General features: G+C 41.0%; 2 protein-coding genes across 2 annotated transcripts; one reads left to right on the top strand and one right to left on the bottom strand.

Annotated features, from left to right (window-relative positions):
- Positions 1 to 1,834: 1,834 nt before the first annotated feature.
- Positions 1,835 to 7,107, bottom strand: TRAPPC6B (trafficking protein particle complex 6B). The gene is made up of 6 exons (XM_030481356.1): positions 6,707 to 7,107; positions 6,560 to 6,627; positions 5,329 to 5,446; positions 3,806 to 3,889; positions 2,607 to 2,700; positions 1,835 to 2,019 (listed from the first exon to the last, which is right to left on the bottom strand). The coding sequence occupies exons 1-6, from the start codon at positions 6,785 to 6,787 to the stop codon at positions 1,988 to 1,990; spliced, it is 477 nt and encodes a 158-aa protein (XP_030337216.1). The 5' UTR covers positions 6,788 to 7,107; the 3' UTR covers positions 1,835 to 1,987.
- Positions 7,108 to 7,315: 208 nt separating this feature from the next.
- PNN (pinin, desmosome associated protein) lies at positions 7,316 to 18,472 on the top strand. Its single transcript, XM_030481354.1, has 9 exons — positions 7,316 to 8,100; positions 8,494 to 8,565; positions 9,465 to 9,533; positions 10,704 to 10,776; positions 10,860 to 10,954; positions 12,911 to 12,986; positions 14,673 to 14,828; positions 14,911 to 15,049; positions 16,083 to 18,472. Exons 1-9 carry the CDS (start codon positions 7,988 to 7,990, stop codon positions 17,369 to 17,371), a joined length of 2,082 nt encoding a protein of 693 aa, XP_030337214.1. The 5' UTR covers positions 7,316 to 7,987; the 3' UTR covers positions 17,372 to 18,472.
- The last annotated feature ends 1,852 nt before the right edge of the window (positions 18,473 to 20,324 follow it).

The following is a 20,324-nucleotide window of genomic DNA, read 5'->3' as shown; positions in this document are numbered from 1 at the left end:
TGCTTGGTACATATATGACTCCCTCTAGTTCTAATTATCTTCAATAATTAAAAATCCATGTTAAAGGAACTATGAATTCTGTTGACAGCAGCAAATTGATACACAGTATTAACTAACATCTGCTTTTGGTATATTGTAGAATTTAAGTCCCTCCCCTTGCTATTAAAAATAATCATTAACCACAACCAGTTACCAATAAACCTTTAGTATGTCTTTGAATGATTGGCACTTTTGCATCTGGAATAGTAGTCTTAAATGTCAAGTGAAAAATCACAATGACTACTAGACTTTTAATTCTGGAGATGCAAGTAGCAATGATTCTGTATATTCTGTGATACTGAGTGTCTACCCCACTGCAGATGTCTAAAGTGATGACACTGATATGTCCATCTATTAGACATCAGTACAAATTATTGATAGTCTCTTTAGTAACATTTTCAGCATGTTGAAAGCAGGATGAGTTGGCAACTGAAGAACCCATGAAACGCAAAAATACTAGTTAGCTGATTCTCTACCCTTACAGATACAAACGAGTCTGAGGAACGAAGGTGAACAACCACCACTGCCTTCCTATAAACTACCAGTATAAGAACCCAGCATTTTCAGTCAAACAGCTGGTCCCCATTGAGTACCATACTACTTTAACTATTTTCATCTATAAACAGTAGTACAGTACTCTGCTAGTTTGAGTTCTGCTCAAAATGTTTCCTAGAACTGTCAAGTTATTCAGCTACAACTAATCTGAACTAGTATTCACAGTACCTGGAAAGATCCGAATTTCATCCATCTTAAGCTCAAGTATAACAGACCCCTGGTTATCACATTTATAATCTATAGTTTGCTAGCTTGGAACAGCTCCTTAGAAAAGGCTTGGTTCATTACAAACTTCAGACCTTCCCTAGAGCTTGCCTACCATGCAACTGGACAACATACACTTCTCTCAACACAGAGGGTAGTTACAACAATCAAAGGTGCTATCTTAACACATCAGCTTTTCTAGTTAGCCTGTTATATACTGGTCTCAAAGTAGAAACTGCATCACTATCACAAGGCATTCTCACGCTTCTGAATAAACACTGCTAAGTTTCTGTTGTGATTCGAGTGCATAAGGCCTGAACCTGCCGACAGGAAAGTCTCACAGCAGAATTCATTAAAAGTTTTAACAAGATATTTTCATGCTTACCTACAGCAAGATAAATACTGTTACGCAAATCTTGTATCAAGTAGTATCTAGCAAACCCCAATGTCCTCAAGAGTCTTGGTGATGTCTTTATAGCTTCTTGCAGACCTAATCATCTTCCTGCACACGTTCATTACTGAAGTGAGTTGTAGCTAGCAATTAAAAACAACTACATTAATACTGAGTTTATGCACAATGAGCCAGTATAGATGACCTTAGCCATAAAATTATTCTGACACAAAAAACGGTTGTTAATTAGGTAGGAGGAACTGTTTATGTAGAAATAAGTTCTCTCCTGCCCCATATCATTTCTACAGAGGAACTAAGCCTCCACTGACCACCACTAATGAAGGGGTTTGGTTCATTTACTAATGGCTTCCTCGGAATAATACAAAAGCAATTGCTGCCTCATGGTTCACAGTGAACAGGTGAAGGCAGTAGTTGGGCATTCATGTGAGGTGACACAAAACATTAGTTCTTTAATGCAGTTTAGTCTTGGTCAGGCTTTTACTGTTCTCAGAACATACCTCCTGTCTTCCACATGTGCTGCTTTGGTAATTGAAATGTTCTGCTGAAAACTTTTGATTAGACAGTTTTCACCATGTGGACATTAATACCTTGGTATAGAATAAATTTCATACCAAGATGCAAGGATAGTGTTAAGTTAATTTGTTGAGCGTTTATTACATATTTTGGAATTGTGCTGCACACTGCTATAATTTACAAGCTACATACAATGTGCTGAACCAAGATACCGAATCCACCCACAAAGGATTTTTAAGGTAGAGACCCAGATGTGAACGTGCTCTACATCTTCTGTATCATCACCTGAAATTTACCTGCAAAGAAAAAGCACAGTCAGATCAACGTATCAACATTAATTATTTTTTTAAGCAATTCAGCATTAAATTTAACTCCAGCTGAACTGCTTTTTCTTTCTTTTCTTTTTTTTCTTTAAGTTGAACCATTTCCCACATCACAACAGTTTTGTCAGCTAAATTCAGAATTTGTGCAAAGACTGTGGAATGTTTTTAATCCACCTTAAGCAGCTTGGGTAGTTACAATGGATTTCATTTGGATTTTACTTTCTTAATGACTGCTGTAGAGAAAGAGCATTTATCTGGTTGTTTTTATCCTCACTTGTTCAAATGGCCTTCTGGACATATATCCTTATGTATTTGATACTTAAACATAAATACACCTTTTTAGTTTTGCTTTCCACTCAGTATCATGGAGGTTCACCTTCTGTCAGTGTTTTCTAAATACTAAAGCCTTTAGCGACAAGCTGCACCTTAAAGTTCATGTTGACTCCTGTGGCCCAGCAGCTTCAAACTAATCCCACCTTGAAAAATGCTTATACACTTATGAAGTCAGTAAGGAAAGTTACCAAGTGAGCTAATAATTGAATACTCCAAGAACTACTTACATGCAGGCATTGATGAAACTTCAGCTGTTACAATACTCTTTATTCCCAAATTCGATAGGCCTCCTCTGATTAGTCCACAGGTAAATGCTAAATACTAAATATAAATTTGCATTTTTAGTAAGCGTGAAGGGTGAAGCTTGTTGCTGAAGATTGAAACTAAGTATTCAAGAACAAGACATCGCACTTGGACAACATAAAACTATGGAGGTTGTTACTGTGCTCAAGAGACTGTCATCTCCAACAGATGAGAGCTCTGATACATGGTACAGCGGAGCTCACAATACCGATTTGTCTTGTTAGAGACACTATCTTGAGTCACTTGTTTCTATTTCCATTAAACCTGTAGGAACTTCATATCCTTAAAACAATTAGTCCCAAGACTTGGCTAAATTAGCAACTGGTATTAAAGTCAATGAAGGAGTAACAGCCCAAGACAGCATCCTTGCACGGGCTGCATCTTAGAATACAAAGGCCTACAGGTATCTAGAATATATGCTGCAAAACAAAAGAAACATCCTGCCAAACACCAAGAAAAAATCCCAAGGACAGTAGCCTGCAACTGTGGTGACTATGAAGATCAAGAATTAAGAGGATAATTCTTATAGTGATAAGTGATATCACTAAAGATTGTGATAAGAATTATCCATTATAAAATGGAACCGAATGCCCCATTTCTTACATCTGCCGGAACCAAAGTGCTGTATAAGAGTTTCTGCAGAAGCACTGATTTTACTTACCTGAACTATTACTCTCACTCAGCATCTACACTCAAAACCATTTTTAATTGGTGGAAGATCTTTCCACATGTTCATATAATCTCAGAAGCTTGTTCTAGGTAACAAATAGCATCTTCCAATTATGTTTTGGAAATTAATAAAAAAAAAAAAAGCTTCTGAAAGCACATGTTTTCCAAAGAGAAAGAATTTGTGTGGTGGTGGCAGACCAGCTCCTACCATCAAGTAACTCAAACATGACAACAGCAAGTTTCACAGCAACTAAGACTGTTTTTTGAACCATAAATCAAATCCACTTTTCTGAAACAAGGTGCATTTCTAAAAAGCACAGGTTTTGGAGACTAAACTTTAGCTGCCCTTTTGAAGAGTTTGCAGCCATTCAATTATAAAATTTAAAGGTATCGTTAATAAATGAAGGTAATTCAAATCAAACTGGTAGATCCCAAAGATAAAACTGAAGGGTACCTTTGGCGCATATTCTAAATACTGCTTTCCTGCAGACATTTGTGTCAAGAGACGAAATTTATTGTCCTGAAGGACATAAATACCCTATTAAAAAAAAAAGGGGGGGGGGGGGTGTTTAGTTGCATATGCAGTAACATGTAATCAGCATTTTATGTGATTTCATTTGTAGATATGATATAAATGTTCTCAGGTTGAAAATTCTAAAAAATTATATTTTAGATTAAGGCACATGTGATTTAAATTTAAACTGTATTATTTACTTACATGAAATATCAAAATAAAAGATACTTAATTGTGAGCTTACAACAAACCCCCTAGATAATAATATGATCAGTTAACCCTAAAAAAAGGTCTATTTACATTCTTGGAAGAGTCTTTCCGGTGCTCAGAAACAACAGTTCCATATTAGAAAGTCTTTGTCAATAGACCAAATGCATGCTGATTTTTACATTCAAATCTTAATCTTCATTCTTATTCTCAAATTTAGTGAGAATTATTTTCTTTCATAGTGATAGCAGCAACAACACCCAGCAGATGATCAAATTAAAAGTCTGGTATTTTGTGCCACAATATGCATTTTAATAAATTAAGTATGAACACAGTATAGCTTCTTCTACACCTGTTATTTTAATTTCTTTGCTAATGACTGTGCTACTTTGGAACTTCATAACCCTCCAAATTAGATTAAGGCTGCATATGCAGTTGCGACCTAAGCTAAATACTGCAGCTTTCTTTGAATTCAAAAACAGATTTCTAAGGTAATAATTATCTCTTAAAGTTATTACTTGATAACAGCTCACTGAAAAATAAAACCTATTTTATGTGGCACAATCCTTGTACGAATTCTCTTGTTCCTATTTTGACACAACAGGAAAATGGCCATAAGAAAGCCAAATCATTCAAGAGGAAAAAGACTGTTTTACTCTAGCAAAATGCTTCCTCAAATTATTTTAATCTTGCTGCAAGAACTGTGGCTGTTGATACAGGAAAGGACACAGATACAATGCAATGTCACCAACATGAAAACTTCTGAACTTTTTCCGTTGTTTCTTATCCGTTTCTTATCAGTAGAGTGCAACTTACACATCTCAACTGCTGAAAACTGTAAATATTCCTCAAAATGGAAAAAAATATACTTCAAGGCAGCCATTCTGTTTAAATAGATGGTACGACAGCAGACTAGTTTTCCCCTAAAATTTATTGGCAGATAACATTAAAAACTTCCTCTTTAAGTGTTAATCAACTGTAACTGTTACTGTCCTGTCAGTTTGGAACTCTGCAACAAGCGCATATGAAATTCAAAGCATTCTTTCCAAACATGATGGCAATAAAGACATCACAAGCAATTATTAACTTGTGTTCTGAAGCTACATGCTAACATGAACCCTAAAAACATACTTTTAAAACAAACAATGAACATTTTGGGTTTCTTATAATTCTAGACCAAGAAAAAGAAAAGTGTGCTACTAACTCAAAACTGTTACTGATTGTGCAAGTGAAATCTTATTCTACAGCACTAGTACCTGATGATTAGTCCTTAGGTTATCTATTTGTTTTCTGAATACAGTTGTCCAAAAATCTTTGCAAATGAACTTCATAATATCTAATTCATCCTTGAACCTGGCAGTGTCTTTTGTAAACCTAAGAGATAAGTGAGAAATATATCAATAACGAAGGTACGCAAAACTTCACCAATTAAACAGGAAAAAACGGTACTATGCAACATTATTTTTGAGGCTGTTATAGAAATTAGTTTTCCAGCATGTTGTGGCATCACTTTGTATTCCTCAAGCATTTTAACACTAGAGCAAGTGTTATCTTAATACCTGCAACATGACAGTGGAATAAATGGTTTTAATTACATGATTATTAAAGACGGTTGAAGTACAGAAGCACTGCATCAGTTTTATCTTCAACTAAACGTCTAAATAGAAGATAAACAAAAAGCTCACACCTATCCTACTGATTCAAAGGAGTCCTTCAAATGTGCAAAAAAGCACTATCGCATAGGAACAGACATGTAAAACTTGTTCCCACTTCCCAAAAACGGATCTCTTTCTCTAGCTTATTTCAGAATTCTCTCCCTTTATCCTCCTTAAGGGTCTTCATCAGACAGTAAAGCACCACTTTGTTAAATGAAAGCATGATTTCAGAAGCTCAAGAGTGTCACACAACCTCAGAAGCAGGGCGCTGAAGTTGGATGTCCATCTCCAAAGCACACAAAGGGAAACAAGGAGGCAAGGTGCTTGGTTACGAAGTTCCAAGGACTCAGAGTGCTTTCGAGAAACATAGTAGCCAACAGTAAAATTATGTTTACGAAGGAGAAGAAAACCATGAAACGTCCCAGAAACAGAAAACATACAAAAGTAGGTCTACAAAAAGTGCAATTAGAAAGGATTGTACGCATTAGAAGTAACCATACACCTTGAGTCCGTTTTCATGACAGAAAGCACTGCAAAAATACATACTCCAACACTACCCTATGGTACTCAAACACAGGTCCCCGCAGGAATGAGATGCCAAAAGACAGGATGGCAGGTCTAATAAGGGGACCACTCCCACCTCATAGCCCTCTGTCCGCTCCGGGGAGCCGGCAGCCTTCCGCCGAGCGGGCGAACCCTCCCCGGACCCAGCACGCCGGGAAGGAGGGGACTCGGGCTCCCGCAACGTAAAGCCCCCCACGGAGAGCAGCGCCCGCGGGCCGGGGAGCAAGAAGAGGGGTGCTGCAAGCGGCCGGCCGCGGCGAAGACTCACCTCTCGATCAGCCCCTGCCCGACACGGAAGCCCATGCTCTCCAGCTTGGTGGTGCAGCGGCCGTTCTCCTGCAAGACACAAGGCACCGCCGCAGCGTTAGCCCCGGCCGCTACCGGGCGGCTCCCCGGGGGCCCCAGCCCCACTCACCCCTTCACTCTGCTCGGCGGCGCGGTACAGCCCCGCCACCATCTCGTTGTGCAGCAGCAGGAAGAGCGCCTCGTCCGCCATCTCCGCTCCGCAGCGGGGCCCCCTGCCCGGCGCCGCCGCAACGGCAAGCTGCCGCCGAACCCGGTACCGCCGCCGTCGCCGCACCGCCCCTTCCGGTTGCACAGCGCGGCCGGCTGAGGCGGGGCAGCACAGCGGCAACGGCCGGGATGGCTCTGCCGGTCGGGGAACCGGTCGGCGTTCCCAGCCGCCGGCGGCCGAAACCTCTCCTGAGGCAGGAAAGGGGCGTTTACGTTATCGCTTTCGCAACCCGGCTGCCCGGGGCGGTGGCGCGAACCAGGAACACACAAACGAGTGCCCTGAGGGGGGCGGAACCGGGGGGGCAGACACGTCTCTTCCCTGCAGAGCTGCCCCGTCCCGCCTCGCTCCTGAAACCGGGGACAGACGGGCGTGCGAGTTTACTGCCCTCAGAATGTCACTCGTTCGTTCGCCTTCCACTTCCCGCCGCTGCGCCCGGGGGCTCACCCCGGCCCCTGCACAGAACGGCACCGGCCGCCTGCCGGGGAGGAGCGCAGCTAAACGCCGGGAATAAAGCCCGGTGGCGGGGTCCTACAGCTGCTGAGCGCAGAGCCGGCCGGCGAGGCCCCCAGCGCGCAGCCACGGCAGAAGGGAAAAAACGCGCGGCCGCTGTGCCCGGGCCCGCATGACACCGGGCAGCCCGCCAGCCTTGCGTAACGCCGCCGCCTATTGGCTCGCCTGGCACGGCGGCGACTGTAGTGGGGCGGTGATTGGCCCCCGCCTATTCCGCCCGCGTGGTAGCTCGTCGGCCCCACAAGGAGTGGAAAAGTAGGATGTGTCCCAGGTGGGTGGAGATAAATGTCCCCGAAGTGGCTTTCTGATTGGGCTGCGGGAAAATGACGAAAGTGAGTTCGCATTAGCTCTGAGTGATGTCACTCCGACGGCGCCTGCGGTGATTCGTGGAGCTGGCAGGCAGAGGCTTCCGCTAATTGGTGAGCCGGGGTGCCAGTCTGCTTCTGGACTCTGTGATTGGTGGACGCCTTTTCCGCGGGACCTGCCCTTTCCTCTGGTGCCCGACTATTGGCGGTCGGAGGGGGGCTGCTGAGCGGCTATTGGCTGCGGCATCCTAGCCAGCGGCTGCCGGAGTGGTGGGCCGCCAGGCGGGCCGCGCGTGGGCGGGGCCTCTCCCCTTGCTACCCAGCGGTGCCTTGCGCTCGGGCCCGGGCAGGCCGCGCGGCGGGCGGGATGGCGGTGGCGGTGCGCGCGCTGCAGGAGCAGCTGGAGAAGGCCAAGGAGAGCCTCAGGCACGTCGATGAGAACATCCGCAAGCTCACGGGCAGGGACCCCAATGACGTGAGGTGAGGCGCGGGGCGAGGAGCGGCCCGGCCAGGCTGGGACGGGGGGCGAGGTGACGGGAGCCGGGGTGCGCCGCGCTGATGTCCTGGAGTTGCGGGCAGGCGTGGGGGGGTGCGTGACGAGGAGCTGCCCGCACGCCCTGCCAGACCCCGCGCCCTGCTCCGGGCCATCCCCGCTTCTCCGGCGCAGCGCGCTGGGGGGGTCCGGTGCCGCTGGCTTTGCTGGCGGCGTCCGCCCGTCGTGGCGGGGACATAAGCGGGGGGAGGGGGGGGCGGTGATGGCCGCGGGCACCTCTGGCTGGGCGAGGTGCAGCGCCCCGGAGAGGCGCCGTGCGGAGCGGGACGGGGCGGCAGGGACGGGCAGGTACCGCTAACAGCGCCCGCTGTCTCTTGCAGGCCCCCTCAAAACAGACTGTTAGCCATCACAGGCCCTGGTGGAGGTAGGGGGCGTGGGAGCTTATTGCTAAGGTAAGAAGCTGCAGAAACGGGCACTGGGGTTTGTGCCACCCTTTGCCCTGGCATTGCTTTGCTATCCTTGCATTGGGGTGTTCTGTTTGTCCTGCTATCCCGTTGCTTATTGTACTGCTCTTCCAGTAAGCAGGCATCAAAGCTGGCCTACGGGCATTTGAGGTTTTATGTCACTGCCTGTAATGTAAAGTACCGTCTCATTCTGAGTGATAACAAATCTAAACTGATGGTTTTCCCTAGCACTTTCAGCTGTTAGCCTGAAATATAATGGGAAACATGAAAGTTAAGGAAGGTGTTATATTATGTGCTATGTAGGACCTCGTCTCTTTGAAATTATTCAAAATCAGTCTCTCAATAATTAAGAAACTGGTAGCTGTTCCAGGGAGAACAGGAAAAGTTGAAGATGACAGGAATTTTAAAACAGTTGTAACAAACCGGTAGTGGTTTGTCGTGGGGTTTTCTTATTATTTTATTTCCTTTCCTTTTTATGTTTTTCCTCCTTTCCCCCAAGTAGAATGAAAAGGTCAACTTTTGCTCAGTAGTTCTTTCTTAATGGAGTATGTAGTGGATATTTTTGTTGAATTTCAATGTTAAACCGCTGGTTAAGGCTCAATACACCTTGAAAGTTTTTGCAAATATGAACATTTGAACATCATGGAGCTCCTTGTTTTCATGTAGCTACTTAATTAAATGAGTGGAGAAATTCAAGTTTAAACTAGTTGGTCTCCAAGCAGTATGTTTAAATGCTTTATTGCAGTAGTGACAGCGAATGATGATACAGCTGAGTATTTATTGTTATATCATGACCGTAAAGCCAAAATACAGTTTGATTGTGCAGGCTTAAGGTGAACCTGGAGTTAGCCAAACTTGTTCTGAGATCACAAGTGTTTTCTTTTTAGGCGTGGATTCTCGGATAGTGGAGGAGGACCCCCAGCCAAACAGAGGGATCTTGAAGGGGCAACCAGTAGGTGGGTGTGAAACTGGTGCAGAGAACTTGCTTTATCAGGATGAGAATTTATAATAGTAGATTTAAAATACTTAGATTCGGTAACTGTTAATAACCAATGACTTTCACTGTCGTCTTTAGAGATTACATATTCAAGACTTATTGGAAATATATCTGGATTATGATAATTGACTGTGACAAAATCTTTTTTCATACCTTATAGCAATATAAAGGTTATAGCAATAACAAAAAGATACAGAAATACAAAGATTCTTGGAATTTTCTTTTTTACTTTGTGTACAGTTGGCTATATGATATTGTGCTTTGTAGTCCAGATTTGTTTTACAGTAGACACAAATTGAATTATGACTGGGATCTCCCATTTAATAAATTGAATGTGTACAGAATGACCGTAGACTCAGATTTTGAGCTTTCACATCTGGATGCAGATCAGATGTGACTGATTACAGTGAGCTTCATTCTATGGGCACTTCAGTGCAGTGGTAGTTCTTGACTAAAGCAAGCTTTTGAAAAATTCAAAGCTTTTGAATTTTTTGGTTAATGCAAAATGAATACTGTAAAACAGCTGTACCAGTAGTATAAAGTGCCGTGCCACAAACCTGAGCATGAAAGCTGAAAATAACTTTTACTTAATACGCTGTCTAGTTGTTCTTTGTTAAAGCCTCAGTTCATCCAAGTTCTCAGGTTGTGAGTGCTCTGCCCCCTGTTTTCTAGGTATTTGGCTGAGTAACTTAAATAGTATTTCCCATTTGAAAAATCATGCCAACCTTTATATTTTGATACATTTAAATTTGTCTCATGATCCCCTTATACCAGTAGCTGTTTTAGAGATTCAGGAAAAAGAAAAGTAAAAACATTAAAAACAAGAAATAAATTCCAAAGGTATCATAAAAAGTCAAGCATGGTGGTTGTCAAGTGATGTGAGCTCTTCTGCCTTCCTTTACTGTGCAAGTTGTATTAAAACTTAAACTGTGTTCTCTCACTGATTTTTACCAGCAGTAGATTCTGTCTGCAGAATGATACTTACTGGTCACTGGAACAGTCGAGAGAATTTTACTGAAAGTGTTGGTTCTTCTGTCTAGAGACGCTGACTTGTATTTTTCTCATGTTAGAACAGATGCTGTCCTAAATATATGTTCTGTAGTGACCGCTAATGCTGTTTCTTCCTCAGGCTGGGTGGAGAACGTCGGACAAGAAGAGAATCACGCCAAGAAAGCGACGCAGAGGATGACGATATTAAAAAGGTAATACGTGGTAAATGAGCTGTACAGGGAGCAACACACTTTTCTGGAGCAGTAACGAAGTAGTTTGTTTTTCTTTGTTGCAGCCAGCGTTGCCATCTTCTGTTGTTGCTACCTCCAAAGAGCGAACACGTCGAGACCTTATACAAGATCAAAATATGGATGAGAAAGGAAAACAAAGGTACGCAGAAATCTCTTTTAAGCACTAACATGGTACTTCTCTGTGCTAGCATAGGAAGTAGTTTTACATTTTAAAAGTATTGTGCGTATGCTGTTATGTATCAGAGATGATGCTGAAGATATATCACAATGGTATAAAATTGATTTTTTTTAAAAATACTCTCTCAATACTTCCGAGCAGTAACAACACATTGTTCACATGACTGACAGGGGGTCTGCTTCTCAGGCCACCTACAGGAATAGGTTTGCTAGCGCTATTGCAAGTGATCATCCTTGAGTAAGGCACAAATACATATAGCATCAGTGGTTATTTAACATTTTGGACTGTTACAACTGTCCTGGTACATCATTTGTTTTGTTAGTTGAAGGAGGCTTTTCTTTTCTTTTGTTTTTTGTTTTGTTGGGGGGTTGTTTGTTGGGTTTTAACGCAATAGTTCCATCTTTTCTTTTTTTTCCTATTAGTTTCAGACTTGTTGTGTGTACAGTCTGACCTTCCTTTAGCCCACTTTTTAGATTCCTCCTATATATATCTTTCTTCCTCTCTCCCCCCATATTTTATTTGTGTCAGGGCAGCTCATGAAAATTCTTGCTAAAGTGCAGTTCTATTGGGAAGAGGTGTTGGAAAAGCAAATTTGCAGCTCTGTCCAACCTCTTAGATTCTGTCTGCGTCAGTCTGCACTATGCTGGTGCAATAATAACCCATACCTCAAGTAAGTAGAAGGATGAGAACTGGAATAAGGAACTATAGAGAGCTGCTCTGATAAGGACCACAGGTCAGTTAGCACAGAAAAGTCACTTCCCTTGCTTCTTTTATAGTTGCAACATTGCCAACAGACTGCTGTTACTTCCATCACCAGTTTCCAACTGCTTTCCTCACAGAAGGAATTTCAGAATTCTTAGTGGACTTCCTAGAGCTTCAGGCACTAAAAGTTTGTTCCCTCAAAATTGTAATTGTACTATTTTGCCCTTCAGTAGTCTTCTGGGGAGATGAGAAAACCAGTATTGGTCTCTCTATGACTTGTGGTAGAAAGAGGCTTTTTAAGAGGACAGCATCCACTGGACTCTTGATTTTACTCAGTGTCTTCTGGGATGTCACTCATATACAGATACCCTAGTAATCTCTGGGTCTCAATTCTTCATTTGTTCTTATTTCTACTGTTTAATATACAAGTACCTTTACCTTTCCATGTTACGTTTGTGCCACTGTAGTAGAGTGGTAAAGAGAGTAGCGTTTCCTTTCTTAAAAGGGTAAAATTTCAAGGCGAATAAGAGTCTGCCTCTTGCAGTAAAGAAAGAAAAGATGAAATTCAAGCAATTAGTTCTTGTTCAGAAGAAGGGAATTCCTTGAAGAACTGGGTGAGAGCAGTTCTGGTTTCATTCCACAGTGCAGCATCTCGTAGAAGATACTATTAGGCAAACTGTGACAGATAAGCTTTCACTCCCCTTTGGCTCCATTTCTCTTTAATCCTCTGAGCGGGGCAGGGGAGTATGGTTTGGGTTTTTGGTGGTTTTTTGTTTTTTGGTGTTTTTTGTTTTTTTTTTTTCTTTTCAGAAAGCCCAGTGACCTTCCAGTTCACTGCTTTATTGATAGCTCACAGTGTGTTTATTCAAGCTGTTCTTCAGTACTCTGCTTTTGCAGTTTTTTTTTTAACATTTCCTTAGTGTCATTATTTCCAGATGCAAAATGTGCAAGCTTAAAATTTTTCCAGTGCTATGTGTGCTGTGTTATGGATAAGAGCTGTGTCTTTCTCTTGAGCAAAATATGATATGTCACTGTAAGTTATATCCTTGACTGTTGGCACAGTCGATATGTGTTCTATTGCTAATGGCCTTGAGTAATACTGAGCCTTTAAAAAGAAACGTCTCTGAGGTGGGAAGTTTCTCTGATTATTATGGAAATAAAAATCTTGGGACTTGGACTGAATCTCAGTCTTTTTTTTTTTTGTTTTTTATTCAGGAATCGACGTATATTTGGCTTGTTGATGGGCACTCTTCAAAAATTTAAACAGGAGTCCACAGTTGCTACTGAAAGGGTATTTATTTTTAGTTTTATCAGATTGTAAATAATAAAGCAAAATTGTGTAGTTAAGCTGATTCAAATAGGAATGAAAATTCCTCACGGTGTAGGCTGCAGGTACAACAAATTGGTAAGAGTGCATGTAGGGTTTGGTCTGGTTTAGTGGAATTGGGGTGGGAGGCGGGAAAGGGTCACTAACAATTTCATGACTTCACAGCACTATTTCTGACCATTGCAGAAGTGAAAAGGCAAGGTTTTGCTGATTAATTGCTTCCATATTTAAAACACAAAATAGATTATCTTTTTTTCTTGTTTTACTTATTTGGGGATCATTTCAAAGTAAATGGAATTTAATCAAGTAACTATTTAATAGGCCATAGGCTACTTCTGTAAATGGTGGTGATTCAGTATTGCTGAAGCAGTGCCCACCCTGATGCGTTCCAGATGTTTAAATTATAACCAAGTATACAGAAATATATTGTTGTATTGTGCTATCTGTTTGACTACAGATGGCTTCCCCCACCCAGTATGGATAACAAGAATCCCTGTTTCTAATGAACGGACGTGTAATTGTACAGAAGTGAAGGCTTCGCTTAGTGTAGTGGCAGCGTCAAAAAACCTTGCGTGTAGCGTGGCGGTAACTTTATTCCTAGTGTGGCCTTTTAAATTGTGAAGGATACAGTATTTGTTCACACTTGCCCTAAATGGGTTATTCAGTTAATACAAATAACCTTTAGATTAAAAACAGTGTTTGAAAGTTCTACTTTCAGCAGTCTGGTGGAAGCAGATACAAAGTCCTTAAAACCTTTTCTGTGTATTGTTAGCATAGCTGGCTTGCAGTGCTGGTATTGATTACTTTCAGATTTGGTATTTTGATATCCTCCTATTTTATCTATCTTGTCATGTAGCACATGAGAAACGACCAAAGTTCTTTGTTGCCTGCATGCCTTTAGAACAAGAAAATATTGATGAGGATGGTCTAGAAACACAGAGTCCTTATCTAATTTATAGTAGTATGTATTTGCATGAAGAGACTTTGAGGAGTTGCTCTTTGCAACATTTTTCTGAGAATTTGTGTAGATGTTGTTCTCTTCATACATAAAAAGCTGCTATAAATCAGAGGCCTGAGGAGTGTTATAACAGAACTATTTAGTTGTTCAGGCGCTAAAATGTATTCTTTATTAGACAACTATTGTACAGTCTGAGCATATGGCTATGTAGGACATACAAACAGGGCATTCCTGGATTATAGTAGTATATCTAATTAGCAATTAATGTACTGGAAGTATTTGCAATGTAATTTGTTTTGTTGGTCACAAACACCAGTCTGCAGTCCTTCATTTGTGTCTGGGTGAGTTGACTTTTTTCCCCTCCAAGTGGAATACATGAAATCTATTTCTCTTTTCCTTGCCATTGCGGAAAAAAAAAACATGTTGAAGCTTGTACTGAAAATTCAAATTCAAACTGAATGATAAAAAAGCAGACAGAAAGCCATAGGGGCCTCTAATTTTATAGTTAACCCACAAAAATGATGTGCCAGCAAGCACTGACACTATTTTCTTCCATTATTTGTTTAGGAGATGCTTCTTAATGTGTTTTTAGAAATGCCTTTAATGGTGTAAATAAAAATTGTAAGTGGCCCAAACTAGAACGCTTTCTTGATTTAGAAAAAGTCTTTAAGATATTTCTTTGTTTATCTTAGCAAAAGAGACGCCAAGAAATTGAACAAAAACTTGAAGTGCAGGCAGAGGAAGAAAGAAAGCAAGTTGAAAATGAAAGGCGAGAACTGTTTGAAGAAAGACGTGCTAAACAGACAGAGCTGCGGTTACTGGAGCAAAAAGTTGAGCTTGCCCAGTTGGTGAGTTTCAGTTTTGCTCTTGATCTTTCTCCTGTTTAAACTATTCTTGTGTATCTTAGGGTTATTTTCTTTTCTTTTTCAGCAAGAAGAATGGAATGAACATAATGCTAAAATAATTAAATACATAAGAACAAAGACAAAACCCCACTTATTCTACATACCAGGCAGAATGTGTCCTGCTACGCAGAAGTTGATGGAAGAGTCACAGAAAAAGATGAATGGTAAGTGGTCTTTGTGATACAAAGGCCCATGTTCTTGCCTCTCTTTGTTTGCTGTATAAATTTCTTTTAAGTTTGTGCTGAAATACATAAATTTCAAGACAAACTGTTCTTGCATGGGTGTTCATCATAAATGAACATGACTCTTTCAGTGACTTATTTTTATGTTGGATGTGCTTTGATTCTCTTAAGAGAAGTCAAAAGAGGTGTATGCGTGATCACAGAGGTATGTGTTTGAAACAGTCCTTTATGTTAGCTTTAGTACACAGATGTATGCCAGTGCAGCAACTTAGCTCTTGAAAACGCAGATTCTATGGATTGAAGACATGAGAAAATGCAGGTTTTTACAAAGGATATGAGAAGCATTTTCTTAAGCACAGCACTAGAACTTTATAATAATTTTTTTTTTGCCTTAATGTGTCTTCATTTCTATTTCACAGGATGACTATATTTTTCTTTTGGAAAACAGTTTAAAATACTCCGGTTGATGGTAGTCTCACTGTTCTTTTTTCATTAAACTGAGAATGTATTTGGTGGTTTGGTTTTGTTTTTGTTAAGGAGCTTCTTCATCATGTGGGGGTGGGGGATAAGAGAAGCTAGCTCACTTGTCTGAATATTTATATTATTTAAGCTTTCTTAATACCTAACCAGCTTTTTGCTGATTCTTACTGTCTTTTGTTTACCTTAGGAAGTATAACCTTGTTAATATATAAATACCAGGAAATTAAGGTATTATTTCGATATACTGTTGGTTGGATTGATTTTAATGTAGTCAAAACCTCCTTTTGTTAGCTTAGATTTAGGGCTTTACTGTTCTGATGCTCAGCTGAGCTGACTATCCCCTTTGCTTTGTTTTCTTAAGGTAACTAGCAGTCTTTTTTATTATGCATGAATGGCTTGCTAATTCAGAATGAGTAAAGATGCAGTACTTAAAAGTGAAAACAATTTGATAACTTATTAGCTCATAGTTAAGGGGAAAATAGACTTCAGTGTCTGTGCATTATCTGAAACAACTATTTATGCATTTATTCCCTAGCACTCTTTGAAAGCAGGCGAAATGAATTTGCGGAGCAGATTAACAAAATGGAAGCCAGGCCCAGAAGACAATCTGTGAAGGAAAAAGAACAGCAGGAGGTGCAGAATGAAGAAAAGAAGGAAGAACAGAACAAGGAGCAGGAGGAGGGTAAGGCGCCTCAGCAGGTGGAAGAGTTGGAGACAGGTAATCAGCACAATGATGTAGAAATGGAGGAGGTAGGGGAGGAGAAGGGAAAAATAGGTTCAGGGCATAGTGATGCAGAGAAAGAACAGGAAGAGGATGAACAGAAACATGAAATGGAGATTAAAGTAGAAGAGGCTTCTGAGGTGAGGGAGAATGACAAGCAACAGGATGGTCAGCATGAAGAGGTCACAGTTGTAAAAGAGGAAAGTGAAAACGTTCAGCCAGTGGATAATGAGCAGGATGTGGCTGAAATGAATGATGCAGGTGGTATAGAACCTGTAGAAAATGAAAATGGCAAGGAAGTGGAACCAGAAACAGAGTGTGATGCTCAGCCAGAAAAAGGGTGTAACATTCCTTCTCCCAGGAAGGAGAAGGGTACCAAACCAGAAATTGAAGCTGAACTTGAAGAAAAACAGGAGAAGGCACCTGAAGCTCAGCCAGAACCTGTGGCTGAGCCTCTATCTCAGCCACAGTCTGTGGCGCTGTCACAGTCACCTCAGTTGTCTCAGTCCACTCAGGATACAGAGCCCCAGGCAGACAAGGATGAAAATGCTGTGGTGTCTGTAAAGGTGGTTGAGGCACAGACAGAGCAGAATCAGACACCCAGTGTAGAAATGAAGAGTAAGACTAGGAGTAGAAGCAGGGGTAGGGCAGGGAACAAAACTGGTAAGACTCATAGCCATAGTAGCAGCAGCAGTAGCAGCAGTAGTACTTCAAGCAGTACTAGTAGTGGAAGTAGTTCCAGTACGGGCAGCACTAGCAGTCGGAGTAGTTCCACCAGCAGCAGCACTACAAGTGGAAGTACTAGCAGGGACAGTAGCAGCAGTAGCTCTAGCAGTAGTGGAAGTAGAAGTCGAAGCCGAGGAAGAGGGCATAACAGAGATAGAAAGCGCAGAAGGAGCACGGACAGGAAGCGAAGGGATGCTTCAGGAGTAGATAGAAGTCACAAGTCTTCAAAAGGTGGGAGTAGAGATACCAAAAGCTCAAAGGATAAAAGTTCAAGATCTGACAGAAAGAGATCTATATCAGAAAGTAGTCGGTCAGGAAAGAGAACTTCACGGAGTGAAAGAGACCGTAAATCAGACAGGAAAGACAAAAGGCGTTAACAGAAGAGACCAAGCTTCCTTAGCCTAATCTTTGCAGCAGAAGATTATTTGAGTGAAAGGATTCCTTGTAAGGAGGAGCAGAAGGCTGCCTTAAGAATTGCATGCTGTAAAAAATCTTTTGGAAAACAAATGCAGACTGTTTATCAGGCATTCTTGTACTTTTTACATAATTTTGTAAAAGGTTACTTACCAAAACATTGTGAAGTTCCTGAAAATGTAAAAATAAAGGATTAACACTCCTTTGCATCTTTTTTAAAATATCCTGTACTCATTAAGATCCTCTGTATATTTTAATAGGCAAATCTTTAGATGTGATCACTTCTGTATCATACACTTTTTTTTCTTTTTCTTTTTGTAGAAATAAATGTGCATTTTAAATAAATTGAGATGTCCTGTTGACAATTAAATTCCCCTTTTAGATCATATGTAGGGAGGCAATATTGCAGGAAACGTAAAATTTTGCTTTTCCCTTCTATTCCTTGTAAGAATGGGCATCTTAAGACCCAGTAAAGGGAGTAATCTCTCCAGTGCTGGGTAGGAAGGGAAAGTAATTGATTTGGATCTATACTTTTTGTTTTCTTCTGTAATCACAAGCTCTTACTCGATTCTGTGTTTCAGTTTTATAAAGCTTTTTCCTACCCATAGGCAAGCAGTGATTAGATGAGAATGTTAACACTGCCAAGATAGCTCAAGTCAGTCTGGAATACCATTCTTATCTGCCTTCTGCAGGTGCTTTGGTAGTATGTACATCTATGTTCTGGAGACAGTTAATCTGTTTAATGATGTTCCTTGCTTTGATGGCCAGTGGACGAAAGACTTCAGCTTGCTTCTCAACCAGGATTCTCTTTATTTTAGCTGCAGACTAATATTTGATCCCTTCATACCACTAGGAATAATTACATTGCAGTGTTGGAGTTACCCAGGACTACCTAATACTAATGTTATGCGCGTGCAAGAATGCTTTCTGAATGTGTTTAATACAACTTAAGGTGGTATGGTGTTATCCATGAAGGTGAATACTGTTTTTATATAATTTTGTATGGAAAACAATAACATGTTGCTGTTCTGTACATGTGCAAATAAATGTGGCTTTGTAGACTACTCTCGATGCCTATGATGTTTTCTATAGCAGAGGTGCATTTCCTTAGTCTTTCTACAATCAAAGTGTGAATCATAATTGCAGGCGACTGTACCTTCGGAGCTCTGTATTCAAAATTGTTCTCATAGGCTTCAACTAATGCCTATTAACTGAATATGAAACACTGCTATAATCCATGTTGTCTTGGCAGGAAGAATTCTTGTATCGCAGACCAGAGTCTGCGATATGAGAAGTCCTAGAGAGATTTTGGAATGGAAATGAGATTTAAGCTTCTTTTTGTGTAAGAAAAGCCATATATGCCCCATTTTTCTGCATATAGAGCAGACTTAGCGAAGTTCTACTTCAGGACTGTGTCACTTTTGGGATTTTTCACCTGAACTCAGAGCAGTGACAGATTTCTGTGTTATGAAGTGCTGAGCTTCCTGGCTTCAACAAATGTGTCTAGCAAGGGATGGAGCATTCTTTCAGCACAAACAGAAACAATGAGAAAGCTCCTCAGGCTTTCCCCTTCTCAACAAGTTTAATACCTTATTATGATTCTTCAGTCCATTTGTCACTTCAGTATTCTATCTGCCTCTGCTTCTCTACGACTGAGAATCGGTTTTAGTTCTTAGTAGTCTCCAACTATATTTCCTTCAGAGGAATGTGATTTAATGCGCCACCTCTTTCAAAGGACAAGCACAAATTCAAATGCCTTATTGAAGACTTTAAACAGCAATTTAGCACAGGGAACAAACTTTCAATACTAAGTAGCTGAATAAATGTTACTGGCTTGCATGTTTCAACTAACTTCACATTTCAAATTGCCTTTGGAAGCCTCCCTCTTCCCTCTAACATTGGGTATTTTTAAGGTTTCTTATTTTGAGCTTAGTTGAGTGAATCGCTGCTGTAGTGTATTTACTGTACAGGTTTTAATGGCTGATACTGCAGTTGTGCAGGTTGCTAGTCAGAAGCCACTGTTTCAGAAGTGCAAATTAACAGGGTTCATAACAATAATGTGGTTCCTGGTAATGGAAGTAGGGATTGGTTTGGTTATGTTGTTTCAGGGTATATTGCAGGCAGGAATGTATTATCGGCAAGGTGAAAATACAGGGGCTTTGTTGCTGAGTACAAGGCTGGTGATGTATTTGGTAGTTTAATGTTTGTTAGAAGAAACTGCCATGGTTAAACTGTTATAAGCTGAAACATGACATTGCCATAAGGGTACATCTCTTCAAATTCCTGCTCCTTTAAGGTGATATTTGTACTTAGAACAGCTTCCTTGTATGTATTCAAAGGGAATCTGAACATATTTTTTCTTTGGAAAGTAGGTATTGGTGAACTAAACACCCCCCTCAGGAAAATTAATTTTCATACCCAGTAAATTTGCAAATAGATTTCTAGAGCATCTTTTGTTTATCAGGACAGTACTGGTCTTGTGGTTAGGTCCCAGTTGTAATTTTGAGATGCAGCTTCAGCTGCTGATTTTGCAGCAATTACTGTGGCACAACAGTAACCTATTCATTTTATCTGTCTGAGATCTTTAAAATGAGTTTTCTTCCTCAAAGATGTATTTCTCTGAGACTACATGTGTTTACTAATGGGATCACATGCTGCAGCAGTGGGGTATGAGTAATACACAGAGATCTGTGTTTTGGAAGATAGAATTTTGCTCTTTGAGATTTCTTCCTCCACTCCATCCCAGTTCTGTAGCAAACACGTGTGTTACCACAAACCCCATTCAGGCAGTTGTTATTAGGTGACTGTTCTATTACATGGCAAAACGTGAGGCCTTCAAGGCTTGGAAACGTATTCTCAAGATTATAAGTAATATAAGTCATGAATTCCATGATTTGTTAGAAATGCACTGTGAGT

The sequence above is a fragment of the Strigops habroptila genome, chromosome 4 (assembly GCF_004027225.2).
Source record: "Strigops habroptila isolate Jane chromosome 4, bStrHab1.2.pri, whole genome shotgun sequence".
NCBI lineage: Eukaryota > Metazoa > Chordata > Aves > Psittaciformes > Psittacidae > Strigops > Strigops habroptila.
Note: the sequence above shows the minus strand (reverse complement) of the source record. Positions and strands in the feature narration are given on the sequence as shown.

Excerpts from the sequence above, each read along its gene's own strand:
- TRAPPC6B (XM_030481356.1), bottom strand. The coding sequence starts at position 6,787 with ATGGCGGACGAGGCGCTCTTCCTGCTGCTGCACAACGAGATGGTGGCG. Across the intron at positions 6,628-6,706 it reads CCGCCGAGCAGAGTGAAGGG|GAGAACGGCCGCTGCACCAC; the intron begins GTGAGTGGGGCT and ends TGTGTCTTGCAG. Across the intron at positions 5,447-6,559 it reads GGGCAGGGGCTGATCGAGAG|GTTTACAAAAGACACTGCCA; the intron begins GTGAGTCTTCGC and ends CTTATCTCTTAG.
- PNN (XM_030481354.1), top strand. The coding sequence starts at position 7,988 with ATGGCGGTGGCGGTGCGCGCGCTGCAGGAGCAGCTGGAGAAGGCCAAG. Across the intron at positions 10,777-10,859 it reads AGGATGACGATATTAAAAAG|CCAGCGTTGCCATCTTCTGT; the intron begins GTAATACGTGGT and ends TCTTTGTTGCAG. Across the intron at positions 14,829-14,910 it reads AAGTTGAGCTTGCCCAGTTG|CAAGAAGAATGGAATGAACA; the intron begins GTGAGTTTCAGT and ends TTTCTTTTTCAG.